The sequence below is a fragment of the Thermobia domestica genome, chromosome 3 (genome assembly GCF_964235325.1).
Source record: "Thermobia domestica chromosome 3, izTheDome1.hap1.1, whole genome shotgun sequence".
In the NCBI taxonomy this organism is placed as follows: Eukaryota; Metazoa; Arthropoda; class Insecta; order Zygentoma; family Lepismatidae; genus Thermobia; species Thermobia domestica.
Window position 1 is genome coordinate 77,379,833 of NC_137456.1, and position 24,672 is coordinate 77,404,504.

General features: G+C 34.6%; 1 protein-coding gene across 3 annotated transcripts in view; it reads right to left on the bottom strand.

Moving 5' to 3' along the window:
- Positions 1–24,672, bottom strand: part of Pkc53E (Protein C kinase 53E) — a 1,159,983-nt gene that overhangs the window by 600,958 nt on the left and 534,353 nt on the right. For all 3 annotated transcript variants that reach the window (XM_081751140.1, XM_081751138.1, XM_081751141.1), the window contains exon 3: positions 8,553–8,635. In XM_081751140.1, the coding sequence (XP_081607266.1) occupies positions 8,553–8,635 (83 nt within the window). The remainder of the gene's footprint in view (positions 1–8,552; positions 8,636–24,672) is intronic.

The following is a 24,672-nucleotide window of genomic DNA, read 5'->3' on the forward strand; positions in this document are numbered from 1 at the left end:
TATTATTATTATTATTATTATTATTATTATTATTATTATTATTATTATTATTATTATTATTATTATTTTAAAATTTCGTTCTTGATTATAAGAATACATTATACATTATAAAAGTCGTATACAAAGAAATGTATACATCCTAGAAATAGTATATACATATCAACGAAATACCTTACTACTGTCAAACAACATTTGTACTGTGTATACATTTATATTAATTCTATAGACTGTCACGTCTTTTAATCACGTGGCTCCCCAGCTTGCCTCACAACGATGAGCAAACGCTAATGATTTGAGAATTCTAGTAGGGAATCGAACCTAGAATCACGCGAACAGGAGTCAAAAGTTCTAACCACAAGACTATGGAACCCCTTAGTATGACGTTATGCTTGAAATTCAAATGATTCTACCAAAAACAATTATCAACGAAATAGTTTATTACATCTCTAACACATTACATTTTATACTGTGCATACATCTATATTAATTACATTATGAAAAGGAGTAGAATGACTATATGCCTGAAATTAAAATGATCCTACAAAAAGCATATTTTTCAACGAAATACCTTCCTATTGTCATGTATACGGGTAATTTTATTCGTGGGTGGAAGGAGGAGTCGCCCGAAGTAAGGAAGAAATACAATACTCTCCTATCTGATAATTGAAATCATGAATAAATTTTATTATTATTATTCTTTCTGTATATGTTCATTTTCGAGTTAATCATTCCATATCGGACTCCCGAAGAAAAAAAAACTATCGAAACAACTTATTGACCGTGCTGATAGCGACTACTCCCCGTCACGACACCGTTTTTCAGTTTTGTTAGTGTTAGGAAAAAGAAGAGTGAGAAAGAAGAGTAGCAGAGGAAGGCAGAGAAGAAAAGAAAAAGAGAAAGAATGAAGAAAGATAAAGGATTGGAGGAGAAAGGATTACTGGATAATTCAGGAAATATAGTAATGAACTTGAATGGTTATTAACGAAGGATCAATTCCGAAGTGATCCGGAAATAGACACATGTCCATAAATACAAGCCTGATCTGGGTCCAGGCGACTGCACAAGAGGGAGTTGCCCAAACCCAGCCCATGCTAGGTGAAAATGGAATTTAATTGGTTGTAAGGTAATCCTGAATGCTAAATATTAACTATCCAGTCTCTGAACTCCATACTCTGAGATCGACCACACATATGAATTAGCTTGGCGAGACTTCTTTTTTGGAAGGAGAGAGTCCAAATTCTTTTCCTCTTTGATTCCTTCATTTTGTCTCATTTCTTGCAACACAGATATTATTGCACAACGACAGTAGAATTTCCAGTAAGTGCACTTTGCAGTTCGTTTCAAGACTATTCTAAAACTCAAGGGTCACAAAATCACCCAGCCCAAGCTCTTTCCCTTTTCGAAGGGATCTTTCGGGGGGAAAGGTGAAAAATGTGGGAACAATTGGATACAATTACTAAGAACATTTTCCTTCTTCCTTCACAAGTCTCTTGTTTATGGTCATTTCGTCTTGTGTGATAAGGCAGACTTCAGAACACAAAATTGCAACGCTCCAGATTCCCTACCCAAATTGTCACGCGGTTCGTATGTCAGTCTTCGAGTTTCTTCAAAGAATGTTACATTATCTGCTATGAGATCTGCAAACGATCTCCATTGTATAACTGCTATCTCGATAGAGGCAGTGGACAAAACTGAGGACAAAGCTGCCCAAAACAAGTTTTTGACAAAAAAAAAAAAAAAAAAAAGGAAGAAACAGAGACAACATTTTTTTTTTAGCCAGAAGCGCTCATAAATCACTACCACGTGACGCGAAGACTATTAGGGCTAGAGGTTCAGCAGAGAGCTCTCAATTCCTGGAGAAATTCTATCCTCTACGTTGCCAAGTGTAAACGGAAGTATACATTATAATTAATCTAAATTGATCTGGGGCATTAAATCAAAAACAAACCATGAACATATAGGCATTGCTGTTGGAAAATATCATGGAAAATTTTGAGACGGTAAGTGCAATATCTTGTTAAATATTCACATAGAAATATCTACGTGTTATCTTATAGGGATCCTGAAACACTTGCAAGTGGGTAGACATCCCCTTAATACGGATCTTTCAGCTGTTAGCAACTGGTGCCTTAAGAATGGTCTTTTACTTAATCCATTAAAATGTGTTTTCACTGTATTGGGAACATCACATCAGTTGAGCAAAATCAACCCTGATGACCTAAAAGTAACTGTAGTGAATTCCAGTATTCCATTTTCTCCCTTTGTAAAAGATCTAGGCTTAATAATAGACCAAGGGCTTAGCTGGAATAAACACATTTCTGAACAGTGTATTAAAGCTAAGCGCATCTTACGACAGCTTTATAAATTGAAAGGCTATTTATCGCAAGAAACAAGACTATATCTTGTTAACACTCTGATTTTGCCTCTGTTCGATTACTGCGATTCAATATATGGTAGCTCTCTCTCCACTCAAAATACTAGAGCAATTCAGAAAATACAGAATTACTCTATACGCTTCTCTCTCAATTACAGGAAGTCTCAGCATATTCTGCCGGTACTTAATGAAAACAATATCCTAACCATGTCCCGAAGACGATATCTCCGATACTGTTGTTTACTATACAAAATAAATTCACATAAAGCACCACCTTACTTGCATCATAAATTAACATGCAGATCAGAAATTCACCGTTACAATACCCGTGGAAGTAATGAGCTGAATATGCCCCGGCATTCTTTAAAAATAACAGGGAAGGCATTTTCAATCTCGGCAGTAAGAATCTGGAACTCCCTACCAAAGTCAATCACTGACAAACCGTATAATTTATTTAAATCATCACTCCAAACATTATTATTTAGAGATCAGAGACAAAGCATTGGTACACATGACAGGTTTACTACAGTTTGAAATTGGACTGAAATTGGTATGAAATTGGACTAGCAATATGAATATAGTTTTTTTTCATTTACATTTACTAAGTGTTTTATTTATCATTAGTATTATTGAATGTATCATGTTATGTTGTTATTTGTATCTTGTATCTTATTTGTGTCTTTATTTTTTTTTCTTTCTTTTCTTTGTAATGATGACAAGGGTTAAGTGGCAGAGCAGCCTCCGGCTGAACCTCGCCCGCTGAAATAAAGAGAAATTCAATTCAATTCAATAATATTATAGCCGAACAAAAATTGAAGTTTTATAGCTACTAATGATAATTTTGAAAATGAAATTAAATATTTGAGTTTAATGTTCACGATTATGTCCATTAGGCTAAGGGAGCAAGTGACTAAGGCAAGTGAATTATATTTTCATCTCAATAGATGGCGACAACAATAATTTACTGAAAAAATTCGTTTTTCTCGGTCCAGCGAGGAGAGCTGTGTACTCGAACGTAGGAAAATGAAATGAAATCTAAGTTTTACGTTCTACAATTATGCCTGCTAGGCTAAAGGAGACGGTGATTATGAGAAATTAATGAAATGGCGGAATGAGAACGTGGGAGGAAATGGGAGAATCCGACAAAACCCACGCATACGGTGTTTGTACACCACAAAGTACACTTGGTGCGAGCTGGGATCTAACCAAGCACCCCATGCACCAGAGGTGAACGCTCTACCACTGAGGCACCGCAGCCCTTTGAATGTAGGGTTGCCAGAGTTAGTGTGTCGAATCGAGAAAGTTTCGTGATGTCTCGTTTCGGTTCTATAAGTAACAATTTTGTCTCATCTCGTGGGCAATCCTAATCGAATGTGATAGACTACTCGTGAAGTATGTTGTTCAAACAACATCAAATGCTCATGCGATTTGTTACTAGTCGAGGTTCAGCCTATGTCCGTAAAAGTAAGAAAATTTGGAATATAAATGCTAGGTATAAAGGCTCCGAAATTTGTATTTGTTAGCTGTTATTGACAATTTTGTTGCTGTTTGACTTTTAGGTTAACTGTACTTATTGCACATAATTTTCAATGTAACTTTATTCTTCTCATCCCATCCACAAAACAAAATAGGTCGGCCTTTAGAAGTTTATGCTTTCTCTACACTCTATGTTCCATAAGTATTAGGCCTAGTGGGGTCTGGGGTCTGGTATGATCATTAGAAGGCAGAGTGGACTAAGCCTCCAAATTTTCTCATATGATTATTTTCTCGTCTTGCTGCAGTCGAATATTACAAACTAGTTACATTATCTCTCAAAAATATGTTTGAAAGAACCTTCTGACCAAAGAAAAGTACATAATAAAGATTAGGATCTTTGTGAGGGTGGAGAAAGAAGAAAATGCAAAGAATAAATAATCGTTTCCTCTGACCCATCAAGCAACCTCCCACTTCCTTTATGTTCGACAAAATTCTCCGCGGAACAGAAAAAGGAAAATTGAAATATGAAAAATTGAGTCCACAAGATTTTATATTTCCTTTACTACATCATCTCTCTAGTTTCCACGGAAACTATATTACTGAAAAATGGAAAATTTAATGTCAAAAGATATTAGATTATAAACAAACAACTACAATATCTATATTTACACAAAGGCTTTTTTTAAGCTTTCTATTAGAAGGATAATGTAACAAATTAAGATGTGGGAGTTTAATATTCATTTATGAATCTAATATCGGAGCTATTCCATAAAATTTACAGAAGAAATGAGAAATAGTTAATGATAAATTATACCTGAAAACCTAGCAGAGACTTATAGAAAGAAAATTCACACAAACTCTTCATCAAATTATACTATAACCATGTATATAAATCAGCGTTTGCTATATATACAGTATATACGTAAGTAAGTACTCAAGCTACACAACGTAAGTAATTAAATTCTAAGTCTATTCTTGAGTTGATATTTCATATTCCATCAAATTTGCCGAAGAGGAATCTAAACAAAGTACAGAAAGGACAATGATTACCTTGCTTGACAAAATCCTGTCATAATGTAAACTGCACGGTATCCTTTGATAAACAAACAAAATAGTTTGAGTGGATTATGCTTGCATTAGAACGAAAGGTCTCTTTTATGACAGGATTTTAAATTGATTTAATAGGTCTTGAGTTTATTAAGTACAGTTCCTTTTTGTGATTTAACTATATAGACATTTCGTACAGGGGACACATTTTAGATTTCAGGTGAGGTGGCAATTCCTCCCTCCCTCCTCCCCTCTGAGCTTGTGATAAATAAGCCAATACATTTTAATCAATAGTATACTACATGTGTATCTAAGAGTCCCCCCCCCTCCCCCGAACCAAAATCTGAAATAATGTGTCCAGTTTACCTGTACTTTCCACTAGTACAGTCAAGCAGAGATTTCTACAATTTGTAGACACTAAGGCATTTTGATGTCGACTAAAAGCAGGGAATTCGTGTTACTATTCGGTTCAAAATCTCTTGTCGTCGCGAATTCTGTCGAGGAATTTGAAGCTTAAAATATATAAAACGATAATCATGCCTGTTGTTCTGTATGGTTGCGAAACATGGTCGCTTACTCTGAGGGAAGAACATAGACTGAAAGTATTTGAGAACAGGATCCTGAGAAGAATATTCGGACCCAAGAGGAACGAGAATGGGGAATGGCGGAAGCTTCATAACGAGGAACTACATAGTTTATACGGTTTACCCAACATTGTTAGGGTCGTCAAGTCTAGGAGGCTTAGGTGGGCAGGTCATGTAGCTAGAATGGAAGAAAGTAGAAACGCTTTCAAAGTCTTGACTGGTACACCCATAGGAAAACGACCATTAGGAAGACCTAAGCGCAGATGGGAGGATAATATTAAGATGGATCTCGCAGAGATAGGAATACAAAGTAGAAACCGGATCCAATTAGCTAAGGATAGAAGTCAGTGGAGAGCTTTTGTGAACGCGGCACTGAACCTCCGGATTCCATAGGCCATAGAGTGAGTGAGTTAGTTAGTTAGTTAGTTAGTTAAGGCATTTTGATATAAGCGTTTCAATCTAACCGATTAAGATCATAACGATTCAATCAATATAGGTCTACATAAATAAAAACATGTCCATGAACTTACTGATGGCTTAAAGAACGAAATTATCAACAAACATTATTTTGGTCATTATTAACTCATATTTGCTTTGGATACAAAATAACTAACAAAAATTGTACGAGTAATTTCGTTAAAATTAGAATAACTTGTTTTTTCAACATTACAATATATACAGAAGAAATATACAGAAGAAAGCACGTTTTAACTAGGATTGTATTGGATGTGAGAATCACTGATTTATTTTGGGGAAATCGGATATGTTAGTAGAAGATTTAAGGGGGCTATCACTGATCATATGAGGAGGTAAAAACGCTACTCATTGGTATATTGCATGGTTTAGCGAAAGAAAGTCAATCTTCTGTGTAAACAATGTCAGGTAATATTACTTCTTGTTAGCTGTATTTCTCACATACGTGGTCCGAAGTTCGGTTTCAGATTATGAGGATGCGTTTGGAAAATTTCACAGTTCTAAAAATAATCTTTTCACAGCCTCTACGTCTTTTCTAGAAGGCGTACCTCGACACAAAGGATCACTGTTCTGAAGTAAATACTTCTGTAACTATGTTCAGACAATTTCTGCAGTAGTAACATGACCTGTATTGATAGTGGACTAATTTGATAAATATTAGGACCGAAAAAAAATATTCTTCCTTTCTTTCTCTAAAATAAAAATTAAGAGAAAATTAACACATTACTTCCGATCTCTTCTAGTATCTTTTATTTTTCATTTCACTTAATTAAAACATGTACAGAACATCCAGAAAATATTGCCAATAAATGTAAAATGCGAAGACAAATAGAATCTTGGGAATGAAACCCAAAAAAGCAGAAAACTAATACAATTAAAACATAACATGAGATGATGCTCTTGTAATAATGTAGAAATTACATTTTGTGCGATTTATGACTAAACACATTTGTCTTTGTGAAATTTGGCTACGGATAAAAGATTTTTTAAAAAATATTTTGGTACAAAGCCCCAATAGAGGCAAACAAAACTCGTGATTAATTCTTTTGCTAAGGATGTCAAAGTAATGTTGTGATCAAGATCACACAAATCATGCACTTGGATAGACCACAGCATATGAGCTGTCAGATTATTATTCTCAGATTTTCAGCTTCGTATCCATTTAGAAAGTTTGATCAGGTTCTTCAAAACCTAGTACTTAATCGGCTTACAATCAATTCCCGTGCTTGGTTACACTCAAAGTCACATAAATAACATATTTTGGTATCCAGCAGCAGCAGAACTTTCAGTTTCAGAGCTTTGTGACCACTGGGAGTTTTCAGAAGTAGAATGCACAATTTTTTTTTATTTATTTCTTTTTATCGAATTTGATTTAATCTATTTTCCCTATGAAGACTGGGGAGGTTCTTTTCTCGTTCGTACAACTCTTTTAAATAACATATACACAAGCACGATTGAAGCACGAAAAATTATTATTTTATTTTTCTAACGTTTATGCATTGTTTTATCTATCTACGATATTAGTTTGTTTTAAAGCCAATAATTTTTATAAACAAATTAGTAGATAGAAAAATCTGCAAACATCAGAAAATGTGTACTTGAGTAATTTTTTTGATATTCCGTATTATCCTTGATTCTAAATTTATTCTGATATTTATCAATTAGTTTTTTTTTTCTGAATATATGAGCAAAATGTACTTAAAATCAAATCAGTGTTATAGCTGTTAAGCGGGAAAAGTTAGGTTTGGATTGACGATGTAAAACATTTGACGTATGAAATCATCTTTACCATTTAATCAAATGGGATTGCCGAATACACAGGAGTTAACTTCAAGCTATTTAAAGCAGTACTTCAAATTATTTACGCGGTTTTGCAAATAATAATAACAGTAATAACAATAAGAAATAAAGGAACCCATTAGCGGTATGTGAAGAACCTTTCAATAATCTTCGGGCTTCGCGGATCAAGATAAGTCAACAAGGTAATTTAACTCTCGTTGTAACACATGAAAACCGTATTGATTAAGTAAAATAATAATAATAATAATAATAATAATAATAATAATAAAACAAGGGTGAAACGCCATTTCGATTATGAGTATGTTCATCTGTGCAAAACAGGCATAAAAGCTACAAAGAACTTGTAAGATACCAGCAATTCTAATAATTATGTTACACACAGAACATTCAATGATGTATTGGGTATGAGGATGGATTCTTCCTTACTTTCCTCGTTATTTTACTTTTACTAATTCCAATAATTCTAATAAACTGCAACCTCCGAAATTCAAATTCAGAATAAAATTATTTCTTTTAAAACCCTACCGCAAAGCGCGCTCTCTATCCACACAAGAATGAAAGCGCTCATCAAAAGTATTTGAATTTAGCCACAATTGTAAATAGCAACATGTCAAGTCACTGTAAACACAAGCTTAGATGATGATCCGGACAACAATTTTAAAGTCTCTCTTTCCCCACATTGAGGTTCATAAATTATATTAGCAGATTGAGAAAGCCGAATTGCAAACAGTTAAAACGGATTTGCCGACATTTTCTGGATATTCTGTACGGTGAAAACATGAAAATAAATTACTTACATCCGAATCCGCTCCTTTGTCAGCGCCGGGGCATTTGAATGACACGTATTCATGGCAACGTTTATGGACCACAAAACTGCACACTGGAAGAAATAATATAATTAATTATTTCTATCATATATAGTTTACGCTGATGAGAAAATAAATAATTATTTCTATAATAAATAGTTTACGCTAAAGATACTTTATACATTATTCTAGAATAAAATTTATCACTACAGTCCTTGAAAGGTTCTGATCGGTCAAAGAGTGCATACTTAACTGCGTGACCAATGAAATATAGACGCCCAAAGACATATATTCTTGATCCTATGAGCCCCTGAGTTTTTATTCTTCACTTTTTTTTCGCGTGGCTAGGTTGGCATTGCAAAACTTAAATAGTTTGTACATTGTACTGGTAGTTCGATTATAGATAGATACGACAGAATCGTATCGTACCTAAAGCAGATTTTCTGAAAAAGTGAGAACTGACGAAAAATGTGAAAACTGGGCCATAAAAATATTTTTGTTCCAAATTCTAGCGTTTTTTTTTCTAATTTTTAAATTTGATGGGCAGCTTTAAGTAACGATGAATATTAGCTCTCATCAAGTAAAATTTAAAATGATTAGTGATCTACGATAAATAAAAATTCTCATAAAATTATATCAATGCTTTCCAAAGAAGAGAATTACAGGAGTTGGTACAAATAAACATTTTATAATTATTACTAGCGGAATCTGCGCTTTCTACACAGCGCATCATTCACATATGAACATGAATCTCCTTGTCATTCCTCACAACAACTGTATATGTTTCTTTACAGATACAAGTGAAAGATGTTTTGATAAAAATCGACAAGGAGTACCATAAATAGATTTTTTTTATTATTTTTTCAATATGTCGCACCGTTCACAAGATTTAGCTTACTTCTGGTTAGAGTTTCTAATTCATATATGATTAGTGTTTTCTTTCTTCTTGCATGCAGTCTGTAATAAGTGTAATGCATTTGCTTATTACTAATAAGCAAATGCATTACACACATAATTAATTATAATGTAAGTCATATATGGTATTCATTGGGCAAAACACTCCAAACAATAAAGATTCATCTTAGTCTGGAGAAATGGTTATCCTTAGTTTTCGTTTGGCCATGAAACAAACGCCTGAGAGGTATACAACTCCTGTATACAACTATGTTATGTTGGAATGTATAATTCATAGTATATGATGCTTTACTTTTTAAAAATTTCAACACTTCCAGTGTACCCCTAAAAAACGTAATAAAGAAATAACGGCCAAGTTTTTAAATATTCAATTAGAACTGGACAATCTACACAAAATGAGGAAGCGAAGACTGTAAGTTTCTAGCACTTGTGGTTTTCGAGATTTCATTGTCGAAAGGATTGGAGACAAACATATAAACTTTTTTTTCTTTTTTGAGACAAACAAATAAACCTAGCATTTTAATATATAGATTAACTGGGAAGATCAGTGTCTGTGCTATCTTGGTTTTTATCACATTGATTTATAAGGATTTTTTTTTCTTTCAAATAACCTGGAATTTTAATAATGTGATTTTACTGATACCTATTCAAGCTTAGATGTGCTTTGTCTTTTTGAAATGAATGAGTTATATATACACAAATTTAATATTACTTAAGTTATATTTCACTATGAAATATTCGTTAAAGGGATGGAGTTCACTAATTTCTTTTTCTTTAAAAAAAGAGAAAGGTTGAAAAATAACATATAACTTGGATCTACAATACAGGATGAGCACAGAAACAGTACCTGATTTTAAAGTGCCATATAATTAACATTTAATTGAATATTTACATGAAATTTTGTACAGAGCTCAGTAAACTCAAAGTATTTTCCCATCTATCTTTTCAGAATCCTAGTTCTGACCAGGGCAGCTAGAGGGCAGTAATATCGAAAATGGCGTTCACCTCACAGGAACGAAGCTGGTGCGTTTTACAATTTGCAAAAACAAGCAGTTTTGTGAGAGTGCAGCGTGATTTCAAACGACAATTTAATTATGATCCACCCACACACAAATCCATTGTGAAGTGGCATAGAACGTTCATTGAGACGGGGTGTATTTGTGATCAAAGAAAAGGACATTCAGGGCGACGTCCAGTCTCCGAGGAAACTGGAGCGCGTAAGAGCAGCCTTCATACACAGCCCACAGAAGTCTACACGTAAAGCTAGCAGAGAGTTGCAGATATCACAAACAGTAAGCAAGATCTTACGCAAGCGTTTGTGGTGTTACCCGTACCGACTGCAGTTGGTTCAGAAGTTATACCCACAAGACAAGGTAAAGTGCCGTGAGTTCTGAGACTACACAAAATTTCATGGAGGGTGACGAAAACTTTTTGACGAAGACTATTTTCAGCGATGAGGCGACATTTCACTTAAGTGGAAAGGTGAATAGACACAATGTAAGGATATGGGGAACCCAGAATCCTCATGCAACTGTAAATGTGGAATGTGACTCACCGAAAATCAATGTTTTTTTGTGCAGTATCAGAGCGTCGGGTGCACGGTCCGTTCTTCTTTCAGGAACAAACAATTACAGGTGAAAGTTACTTAGCATTGCTACGTAACTGGTTGATTCCGCAACTTAGTAATGCAGAGATAGACGACTTCGTTCTACAGCAAGATGGAGCGCCGCCACACTGGCATCGTGCTGTACGCAGGTTTCTAAACGAGAACCTCCCAAACCGATGGATAGGGCGCTCTGGAGTCAATGATCAAGTTCTTTGCAAGTGGCCTCCAAGATCACCTGACCTCACTGTTTGGAACTTCTTTCTGTGGGGATTTGTGAAGGACAAAATGTATGAACCTCCACTACCCACAACTCTGAACGATCTCCAAGAACGCATCGGTGATGCTGTCAACTCCATCACACCGGATATGCTTCAAATACCGCCTCGATATTTCCCAGTTACAGTTATGATTTCAATTATTGCTACAAAATCTTTTTGAGTTTATGTATTACTGTTCAAAATTTCAGCAAAATATTCCTTCGCATATTAAATTTACACTAATTTGAAACCTGGGACTGTTTCTGTGCTCACCCTGTATATTCGTGTGAGGTCCGAAAAATCGAAACGGGACATCTCGCACCAAATGAGAAACGCGCTGATACCTGAAGTACACAACCAAATGAAATCTTTAGTATAGCGGTCCACAGACAAGCCCTTTTGGTTAAAAAGGGACAAATTCAGTTCTCAAAACGAATGATAATAGAACAAATGGAATGAAGAAAGTTAAAATGTATCGCTGTAACGAATCCCACCCAATATAATGAAATGTTCGGAATTATGAAATTGTTTGCATGTCCTATTTCCTTTTCTCCAATTTAGTGTATGTTAAAACATTTTATTTTCACTAATTTCAAGCTTTCGGTATAACAAATAATATGTTTGGCCTATACTTATTTTTTTTTCAAAATATAATTAAAATTCATAGTATTCTATAATACAAATGTATTTAATACATTATTTTATTATTCGATTTAAAAGTAGCCCATGAGCGTTATTCTATTAAACTCGGAACATCTTCCTATGTATGAAATAAGTAATTCATAGCTAAAATAGATTATCTCTTATTAAGAAAAATATTAAGTCAATTATTAAGAATTAGTTTGAATAACGTATGAGCTAATTTTAACCTAACATTGCCCCGTTAAAAATTGTTTAACGTACCTTTATTGAAAATATGCAGTTGCACAATGAACTGATTAATAAATGCTGAGGGATTACACGTATGTTATTACGTTTCACGCTTTCGTGTTTTAATTATACATTTCATCTATTTCCGCTAAATTCTTCATAACGTAACGTACATCCTGCCGTGAATATAATAGCAGCAATGCTTGAAAACTGACTTAACAAATTTTTAAGAAATTAATTTCGAAGGTTTTCAAAATTTCGTTATACTAGTATTTAGTACTCCAATTCCCAATATATTCTATGAGCAAAGGTCGCACTGCTTAAAATCGAAGCAAAGATCCTTCGCACCCAAAATGATGCCTCTATCCTAAATCAAAATCCCGTTTATATTTGTGAGAAGTGGGATTAAGGTTACCAAATATCGTACTTTTGTAAAATTTAAAAATATCATTTTCTTAAAAATATTTGTTACTCTACAAATCTTTTAATGCAATAGAAGAAAATATATCTAATTTATACAATTGAACTCTTAATAGTTCCATTATCGACATTCTAAGTTAATTTCTTTCGTGCTTATAGCTGGATGTGTTCTACAGTATTTAGTTGGAAATTAAATATTGTAAAAATATTAACAATAATGTGGACTCTTGGGTACAACAGTGGTCTAACCAACCTCCATACCTCTAGGTCCATAACATAAATAAATTGCAAAATAAATCTCAACTTCTAGTACAAATCTGTAGTGCAGCATACAAGCTGAGAGTTTCATTGTTCTAGCTGCAAAACTACAAGTTCTGTAAAATAATATTCAGAAGAGAATGAAAAAAAAAAAAACTTTCAACTTAATATCAGTATACAGACCAGTTATAATTATATATTTACATATATGCGTAATGTTGAAGCAGACACCTCAAGAAGAGGACATGTCTGGGTAATATAGAGGACGTCTGATAACCCTACATGGGATTGGCTGTTCAAAAGGGAGACAAATTTCAGATTGCAACTTCAATAAACCTTTTTATTTGATCCCTGTTGACATACACAATCTCCGGTGTGCAATAAACCTGCATTTTTCAAGAGTTCCAACATCAATTTAAATTAGAGATCTTTCATCAAGGATTTAAAATTAATGGAAATTGCGCTCTCAAACGGATAAAAGAAAGTAAGTGCTCCTAGTTTGCATTTCCTGTTCTGATTAATAATGCTTGTGTAAAGAGAAGGAAGAAAAAGGAAAGAAAAATAAACTGTGTACATGTTATTACACAAAACGTGAAGTCTTCAATTAGACGTTGAAACAACAATCGCTTTGCAGAACGGAAACAATAGAAAGAGCAGAACGTACGGAGCTGATCTGATGGAAAAGTGGAACAATGAGGCTCGTGCGCTAAACGCAATCACCACCTCCACTGGATTAATTAGTGGAAAACTCTGTCCGCACAGGAAAATAGCCTTCAAATTTGAATCAATCTGGATCATTAAGTGAACGTCGAGCCGCCTAATTGGTGATCACCTTTTTGCTGTTCTCAGAACAACAGTGTTGCAAACTCCTATGAAAGTATTTTCGTCATTGCTTTTTATTATAGGAAATGTTCTTGCCTGATATTGCATTTATACAGTACATTAATTATATTGAAAACCTTCACAAATTTTGGTTTGTGATTTATATTGGGAATTATATGTTTTCTCTGAAACGAACTGGAACTTTTAATGATCTACTTAAATTTTCCTTCATTTTTGAAGAGTAGTTTGTATTGCATATTGTAATTAAATTATAAGACTTGAGTTTAAAAAAAAAAAACAAGTTTTTTCATTATATTGTAAAAAGTATATGTTAAAAAGTTTTATTTTTAGTTAAATAACCAACATTGTTTTTTACTGTTAAAACTAGCAATTATATGTAAAAAACACACACACACACATACATATATATATATATAAGATAATAATTAAAGGAAAAAGGAATTTTGATAAACAGTAACACTTATCGTGGACTAATGAGGTTCTCCGGTCATCACGTAGCGTAAAGAGTAATTAGGAGGACAAACAAAGCTGTTATGGAAAACCTCAGGGTCTGAATGACGGAAATTATAACATATAAAAAGTAAGGAAAAGATCCAGTGATCATCCAGAAATCAACCAATAACTCACCTCGTAATTGTTCAAGTCTAAATCCAACAATTGCTGGACAACATGGGTGGACAATCACTATTCTTACAGTAAATTGTATTTATTATTATTATTATTATTATTTTATATATCAAATGCTGTCATTTGTACACGCTCCAAGCTTAGTGAATTAGTTTCCCAAGTAAAAACAAAAGATAGACATTATATTTAAATTAATTTGATATCTGACAGGCAGAGATACTTGACTGCCGAGGATAAATACTCGAAAAACCCTAACCACCTCACTATTTAAACAACATAACGTGCAAGAGTTTATTGAAAGGGGAATTTGATTGAAAATCAAACTAAATATACCAAAATGATACTAAATTGAATAAAATTTGGTCCACAAACTAAATTATCTTGATTATTTTACAACTAACTTCGATCTTCTCGACTAGGAGTACACAAGGAATCAGTCATGGAAGTCTAGACTTCCTAAAATGCCGACTTTTGTTTAAATTAAATATAGTTTTAGGAGTAATTTGACAAAATTTACATATAATTTACACTCATTGAAATTGGACACACAACCTGAAAGAAATTCCTACACACGCGCCTACTCTGCGTACGTGCATACGTGCCTGAAAGAAATTATCTATTACTTTTAAGATTTAGGCTTTAGATTTCTAGGCTTTCGGTATCTACGGCCATTTAGCCCGTTACGTATGAGGGATGACGTCCCTCGACGAGTACACTATCCGGGGAAAGGGAAGAAAGGAAGCAGCCTGAGACCGGTAAGTTAGATACCACCCCCACATTTGCTTGGTGTGAATGACGAAAATCTTTCAGGGTGGATGGCCTGAAAAAGCTTTTCACACTTTTTCGACCGAGTGCTCCCACCGGAAATCGAACCCAGGACTCTATTACTTGTGTTTGTTTTAAGGGGAGAATGGTGAATCTGAGGGTTTGCGTCCAAGTGTATACGGGGGAAGGAATGGGCACTTCTGCACAGCGTTGCCATATTTCTGGTAAGTTTACTCTCACTCCTTCCAGCAGAAAAGTCATTTTTATTTCGTCCATATGAAGTAATACACACAACTTAGATAAAAAGATCAGGCAAAGAAATGTTCTGATTTAGTCGAGACAGCCCTGTCTTTTTGGTTCTAGTACCGATTTATTTTCAACTAAAGTCGGAATACCAAAATGTCACTATTTCTTTCTTTAAACATTGTTTTTTTCCTCCTCACAAAACTTGGAAGGCTCATTGCTAACACACACAATTTTATGGTTCAATTGACAATAATTGACATGTGTTACTTACTTCATAATATTCGGTTGATTTTTTTTTATGTCACGATTTGACGTTCTGAAAATATGGTAGCCTTATCCAAAGATTATATACTATGAACTACATGCTATAACGTGGCGCAGTCTACCAACGTTTAAGTATAGCCTACTAAAAATTAAGACAAAGTATAGCCGGTAATGTGACAGTATTTAATACCAAAAATAACGCTTTAAAATGCTTGGACGAGAGGGGGGGCACATGAGAAAGAGTGAAAGGGTCACAATTGAGAAATGAGATAAACCGGCGGAACTTTGGACAGAAGTATTCAAAGTTTAATTGTCTCGGCCGAAATGGGACGTATCGTAATAAACAAAACGAACGTAGTGGGCATGTATGTATGTTCCAGAATATGTATGCTCTGTAAAGCCTAGAAGCAAACTTAATATACATATTATTTACAATCTGTAAAAATACTGTAGGGGTTAGACATCTAACACAGATAATGCTGGGGTGGAAAGGGATGATATGTAAAAATAACCGAAAACAACTGATATTAGTGTCGAATCCAAATTCAATCTCCATTTGCATGAAGATGAGAACAAAAATGCAGACGTAGATGTTAATTCCTCACATAATTATGCCTCAGCGCTTCCCAAATTCTAGTTTTAAAGCAGCAGGGAAGCAAACTGTTTTCAGCACATTGAAATTGACATTGGCTGTTGTTTCTGATCGCATCACGGGAAAACGATTGGATCGTTTGAAATTAATTTTAAAACATAGTACCTATTTCAAGCTAGCTTTTAATTCAACGGGATAGAATGTTTGAAATTTACGCCAAAATTAGAAAATCTTATGGGCTTTTACTGTATCATTAGCTGCAATGCCCGTTCTTCGCACGGGGAGAATAGGTTTATGGGAAATATTTGAATTTCCTTCCTCCTTATAACATTTATTTTAATGAAAGTGTAATGATAAAAATACAGAAGACACTACTTTTCGCATAAATATTAAAACACCGTACCTCAACAGAATACGTCTTTGAGTAGATTGATATTATTTTAAAACCCATTTCAACTGGGCACTTTCTTGTATAAGTCATTTCAAACAGGTCAGAAGTTTTTATGACCCGGAGAATTATGAATTCGACACAAATATCAATCATTTTTGACATTTTATTTATTTATTTATTTATTTTACTTTCTCCGCACCACCCACTGCAAATGGGGATGAACTTGGACTTGAACAGAATGTAAAAGTCACTAGAAAACTATGGATTCGGCACTGATATCAATCGGTTTCTATCATTGTATGTCTCCCTCTCGCCTCCCCTTTACCCCAACAAGGAGATGAATGGAATGAAAGGGTGCCAAAACAAACTTTTAAATCTGGCAATTTCCAAAATTGAAGGGGTTTTTCTATGTACGCCTTCCAAAATTTAGGCGATTGGCCAAGGTGCTTTGATAAAAATCAAGTGGACATTGACTCCTATGACGTCATACCATGATATGTTACATGACGTCCCTCAACCCAGCAGAGTGGATTAAGTCATAGGCGGCCAATAGTATTCATACTATACCCACATTACAATTCAACATGTTTGAGGAAGTCGGGAGGCAGGAGTAGCCATCAGAGGTCGCTCGTATCTTGCCCTTCTTCTGGCATATTCACTGGCGAAAATACTAACATTTTTCCCCTCTTGGAACCAAATTGGACTTTTTTTTTTCAACGATATAAGCTACAAGAATGTCTTAACTGGCTTTTATTTTACATAGTTCTTTCTTGTATATACTCGTATATTTTTGTTAAGAAACCCCTGACAGTCTCAAGGAGTTAAGCTACACTCCTGGCCACCACAATGTTGTAGGTTGGTCCTTAAGAAGAAAATATTTTAGTTTTTCCTTATCCTTTCGAAGAAAAAGAGTCCCTTTCTGGTTGGGTTGCACAAGCTCATTCCTCAGGCAGAAGCAAAATTCTTCTCTATGAAGAAAGCACAAGCTCTTTCCTAGATCAACTCTTCTTTTGAAAGGGAAAAACAAACGACAATTGGATACAAAATAATGTCAGTAAGACTTATTTGGTCGTTTTTGAGGATTCCTTTCTTGGTCAGTTTGAGAGAAACAAGTCTCAAGAGCACTTGAAGTCAGTCAGAAAGAATGACGATGTTGTTGGAAAGCGAAGTTCCAATCCGGTTAATATAAATAATTAGAGGTTCTCAAAATCACGTTTCTTTTAAACCTTTAGAACTGCTTACCCGCAAATACACAATATACTGCTATAAAGCTACGAGAAATAAGTCGATGTTTACTTTCTAATAATATGCCCTTTAATTCACTGTCTTCAAATTAACTATAACCTTTATCATAACTCGCTGAAATACCCGTTCTTCGCATGGGAGAATAGATTTATGGGAAATGTATGTGCTTCTTCTCTTCTTTAAGATACACATATCAATGAAAATTTAATTAAGTTCCAAAATTCATTTCAAACTGTTCAACCGTTTCCCCGTGATGCGATCACAAAAAACAAGCAATATCGCTTTCAATGTGGAGAATAAATTACAGAAAAATGTCCCATCCTCCCTTAAAACGGAAATTTTCACAAACGCTGGCACACGTATGCAATTATTTTCAAGAAAGAGTTTATAAACAGTTATATCTTCCTAATTTGTCGAGTTCGTGGCTTTTTTTTATTTTTTTTTTTTTTATAAATTTTGAAACTCCTTTACAACCCTTAAGATGAGCTCTTGAGTCAAAGTAACATAAAAAATACAGGTCAAAGTAGTTACCAAGCATATGCAAACATTCATTTCAAATTGTTCAATCGTCTCCTTCTGACGCAATTACAAACAACGGACAACATTGCTTTCAATGTGAAGAAAGAAATTAAAGATAATGCCCTCCTCTTAAAACGGAAATTTGCAAAAATGTTGGGACACTTGTGTACTTATTCTTAATGTGTTTACTACGTATATAACAAGTTTCATCTTCCTATAAGATACTAAATTTTTCGCATAAATTTTGACCCCTGCTCCTCCCCCTTAAGATAGACGTTTTAACCAAATTAACATGATCTCAAAATCCTGTTCATCGTATATAACAACTATATCCAGAAGTTCATTTCAATTCGTTCATTCGTCTTCCCGTGACGCGATCACAAACAGGATCCTTTTCATTTTTGGACCAAAAGATCCAATATACTTCAGGCGAAAAAAAAAAATAAAAATAAAAAAAATACGAAAACTCGATTTAGGGGCCGTTCAAAAATTTCGTGGCACCTGATCCAAAAATACATTAAAAAGATGCAATACATTTCAATAATTAAAAAAAAAAACTCTTCTATGCCTTACATCTGGAGAACTACATATAGTGTAGCCAAAAACAAGCTTCCACTTAACTCAGTATGAAGTGCTTGTTTAGGTTTTTTTAATGCGAAAACTCGATTTAAGGGCCATTCAAAAATGTTGTGGCCCCTGATCCAAAAATGCATCAAAAGATCCTATATATTTCAATCAAATATTTTCTCGTATGCCTTATATCTGAAGAACTACATACAGTGTAGCCAAACCCAAACTATCACTTAACTTATGATGTGCTTATTCCGTAAATAATACGAAAACTCGATTTCGGAGCCTTTCGAAAATTTTGTGACCCCTAATCCAAAAACTAATTATTGGTCAAGATCCCAATCTTTTGATCCATTTTTTAATTTTTTGAGGGGGGACATTCCTAAAATTCTTGTTATATAACACATCAGCAGAACAGCAATTCATCGCACGGAGGAATAAGGCTTACGGAAAATATTTGAAGGTGTATACCTATCAAGGGTGTCTCATAAATAACGCAACTTTTGAAATGCCCGCCATTTCTGTTCTAATAAGTTGGCATCACTCACTGAACGTAACACGGTGTTTTCATGTATCTTCTTTGTGGTTAATGGTCACGCAGTGCGAATAATGCGTGATCATCTGTTTTCAATATGGGTAGGAATTCACAACATTTACCAGATTTGTAATAGGTTTTCACTATGACAACACGCTGTTCTATCATGAAGCTGTTCTATCCCTTCCGTACAGAAAACAAATGACGATCACGCGCTATTCAGCGCTCCGTGACTATTAGGCTGTGGCTATTTCAGAATGCGTTTTCGAAGTGTTACCCCTAGAGCGAACGCGACCAAGGTGGCTATTTGGTAACTTTACTTTCGCCAGAGTTATAAATCATACTGTGAGCCAATCAAGGTTTCCAGATCTTTTTTGCCAAGTCCAGGTCTATAATAGCAGAGTTCCAGTACTCTGCACAAAGCATCTTCAAAGCAGCCGTTTCTTGCTAAAATCCCCTTGCCTGACAACACGCCTTTCCTTTTTTCCCATCCTTTTGACATCTTTCAAACAGCAGGCGGTCTATTGTTCCCAAACGTACCAAATACGTTCGAGCTGACGTTTTCTCCGTGCTTTTATTGCTTTCGCGTTTGTGATTAGCCATCCACATTTAAATACATGGTCAGCGTATTCCAAGCGTACGCATGAACAATAAAAACGCTTTGCAAACGCTACAACTAGCCGGGGACTTAACCACAAAGACAACAGATAAAGATCGTGTGATGTCCAGTGCTGCAACTCACTAGAACAGAAGTGGTGGGCATATCAAAAGTAGTGTTCTTTATGGGACACCTTTTATAATACTTTTTTTGTTGTTTCAAAATACTTGTTGATGTAAGCTCGATTTTACTAGTTATCCACTCTTGTTTTTTCCTCCTTAGGGTACACATTTTGTAAACCTCCATCACATCAATTTAGGCTATATAAATATTTATACAAATTTTAACAGTGATACGACTGGTAATTTTGGCTTTCTGTATAACGGTAAATAGTTAAAAAAAAAAAAATCAAGCCTTCGCCCTTCTTCCCCTTACAATGTTGTATTGTGCAAAATTCAGTCTTATCTACGTGTACAGCCTAGAGTATAAGGACAATATTTATGCATAGCTAGCAGAATGCCCGTTCTTCGCATGGGAAGAATTATTTCATTTTGGACATAAAGGGCACCAAAACTGTCACCAGTCAACTTAGGGACCCCAAAAACTATGAATTCGAAACTAATATCGGTCACTTTGAATTAGTTGTATATGTCACCATTTCCCCTTAGGAGCATTAATGGGAGCTGACTTTGGATTTAAACGACATCGGAAATGTCACCGTTCATCTCAGCAACCCCGAAAACTATGGACTCGACACTAATATCGGTCATCTTCGATCATTTATATTATATCTCCCCTCCCTTCCCCTGAGTTACACCGTCAAAGTGAAATGACAGAAACAATCCCAGGTTCGAACCTTATCTATGTTGTAAATTTGAACGAAATCGGTCGGGTGGTTCAAGAGTTATTAACTCACACACATAGTCCCTTTCATTTTTATTTATATACATTTCAAAATTCTACGCCAAACAATTTCGGAGATCCGGTGATGAGTAAAGCAATGATTGAATCAGTAGATTTAATGTTATATAATACTAAAACATTTTTAGTTGTAAGAATGAGCTATGAAATTCAAGGCGCCTTTCTTTTTAATTACGAATAACGTTTTTACAATAGCGTCACAATATAATTATTTTGTATTTAGTATATAGTTTTCCTTTAGAGCAAAAGGAAGAAACAAACTAATGATTTCATTCTGAGTCAACTCAGACTTGTTTCCACAAAAATGAGAAAAGAGCAATTTGAACAAGAGGAAGTCTGCTATTTCTTATTCGAGAATATTGCTCATTATTTTATTGTGTTATGGAAATTTCCAACGACACGATTTGACGTGACGCTTCATATACGTAATTGATCCTGAGGTATCTCTGGCAACCTAGGAAGGTCGCTACAGTTTCTGGATTCCTGGAAACAAAACATTACCAAGGAAAGGAAAGAAAAATAATGAAGAAGCTGAATAAAAGATGGTTTCTATAGAACAAATGGCGTTCATTACCAGTTACCATATGATTGGTTTCTTTAACTTTAAAACAAAGTGGCAGATAGAGTAACAAATAAAGGCAAATGACAGAAAAAAACAAACCACCACTAATGTGGTAATGTAACCAAGTATATCAATTTTTATGCTGTTCTAAAATTCTTACAAAAAACGCTGTTAATTTCTTGTATTAAAACATCGAACGAATGTTGACTACTACATACCGTAATCATAACCTTAGTTATGCCTCATATTGTAGCTACTAAAATGGTTCAGAGTTGAACAGCATGGTATCGCTACCGTCAGTAGTAAACGTAAATGAACCACAGTTACAGTTCATGTTCTAGTCCAATAGAGGTGCTGGCGAACCTGTTGAGAACCAAGATGTTCCATTACTTATGTACAGTGAGGGGCAAATTATGTCCCACGGCTCCCTAAAAGGTTCTACCTGGTCCGTGGCATGATTCCTAATTTGAAAAAAAATTTACTTCACTTCTAAGAAACAATGCATCCGCGTTCGAGCCGGTTAAGAAACTTTTAGAAATGCATTCACAATTTCATTAATAACATTTCCTCTTGTAACCTTGTGATCATCAATAGGGTTTAATATTACAAGAACTTTATAAAATGTAGCATTGTTGTTTGTAATCAATTATATTGGCCCGCCTGAAGTTTATCTTCTATATTATTTCGTCGTCTTAAAAACTTTGCCCATCACTAGCTTATTCAATCAACAATGTATAGTATGTACACCTTGTCTCAAAAAGGTTGAGCGCATTCTTTATTGCTGTTTCGAGGCAAAATTTTTCTAAGTCCAACCTCGGGTATCTTCGGGGAAAAGTAAACCAGGTTCGAATCTCGAAGCCAACCTTTGCAATCGGGAAAAATCTTGCAGATATGTTTTTCTTCTTTTAAATATAATAAGACTTGTTACCAATTATATATAAAAAAGCAACATTGATTGAAATACTTAATGATACAATATTTCGAAACTTCGTATTATGTCAGCACATGCTTGTTTGTCATTTTGCTCTCCATACTTAATGGAATATTTGGATACGTAAACGAATCTTTCCATATGTAAAAGAATGGTGAAAGTTAAGACATAGAACATTATTCTCTCCTGAGTACTAAAATAAAAGTCAAAGTAGAACAAAAACAGCGTTTGCAGTGGATATGAATGTAATTATTATCTTAAATACAGCTATATATCGCTAGAAGTATGCTTCGAAGGGCGCTTGTGTTAGCTCACTGGTACGCCGTTGGGTTTCAAATCTTAAGGTTGAGGGTTCGAATCCCATCGGAGTCAAGGTTTTTTTTTTATGAAATTCTATTTTCCGCAATGCATGATAAATTATATAAAATAATTACATTAAAATACGTCAGTTGTGTATATATATAACATATAATCATTGCAGAACATAGTGATTATTATGTTTAAAATATAACAGGTGTCCATAGTACGTTGGTATTCTATGATATATGTGAACGTTAAATACAAATTAAGAAAATAATATCATCGCAATGAATAAATTATGCAGTGTATTTAATTGCAGCTATTTGTCATCGGAAGTTACTTCTGAATTTTCTCATTACAGCAAGTGATTTACGCTTTCTGAAAGGTGAAGAGACTATTCGGGTATAAACAGAAATTATTATACAAACTCCAGTTTTCGTTACAGACACAAAACTCCCGATCCCCAAAAGCATGTAAACAGGAAATTTACGAACACGAAGTCATGTCTAAGAGACTTATTTATACTCCAGAAAGAAGGCAGAATAGGATTTCTTTCCAAAGGATTTCAGTTCAATATTCTGCAAGGCTTTTGTATATGGATGTGGTCCCTTTCTCTCCGCCTCTTATATATATATATATATATATATATATATATATATATATATATATATATATATATATATATATATATATATATATTGTGTGTATGTTCCATCATGTAAACAAACTTCCTACATATAGTGCTTATAGTCTAAAAAGTACTCTCGGGGTAACCTATTGGGAGTTGGAGGGGGATATATATATATAAAGTAAAAGCGGTTGACATTAGTGTCGAATCTACAGTTCTCGTTGTTCCAGGTATTAATAATTACAACTCCGAAAGCGTTAAACTCCAAATTTAACTCTCATCGTAAAGCTCCTTTGTGGTTAAGCGTATAGCGTACACGCTTTCGGCGTGGGAGACCTAGATTCGGCCCCCAGCGAGAGCTCATGTAGTTCGGATTCTACGTTAATTAGTAGGTCTACTTCTCATATAGCCTCACTGCTGACGGGACGTTAAACTCAAATTCAATTCAATGGATTCAAAACCCATTATTATGGCGGGCGATAAAGGATGAAAAATAAAATGTCTCAAGTGACTGAGATTAGTGTCAAATCCATAGTTTGAGTTCGTGACACTATTACAAACACAATGTCATTTAATGCCACGTTTTGTATGAGCGACTATGCCACCTGGATTTTGAATTTACAGGAGCAACATCGAAAGCATTGCTCACACAGCTTTAAATGTTTTGATGTATGTATACGTGTATATTTCAGCGAAACTCCGGAATGTCTGGAGCAACTTTTACCGAACATGGGAGACATATTACTTTCAATCTAAGAAAAAAAATATTGTGGAATTCAGATACCTCAAAGGATGGAAGTTGGGAGGAATGACATGTAAAAATAGTGTAAAATGACTGATTGTAGAATGTTATCCATTGTTTTCTGGGTCGTTGAGATGAGTAGTGAGGCACTCAATGGCGTTATATCCAAATTCATCCCCGTCTTCACAGGATGAGGGGCTTGGAGATATGATTAATAAAATGTAAAAACTTACTTAAATATTTGTCGAAGTAATAGTTTTCTGGGGTCCGAAAGCGTTTCTAACAACTTTGGAATGTAGTTTGTAACCACTTCAAGATGGGTTCTTTAATCGTATCAATTTCTCACCTTAAGAAGAAATTACCATCTCAACTAGTATATGTATCAAGCTAGCCTTCGCAATCAAGAAAAAAATGTGTAGATGTATGTTTCGTCTTTTAAGTGATATACTAAATGTAAAATCAGAGATTGAGTTGATCGGTGGGTCAAATGGGTCAAGATTTGTGAG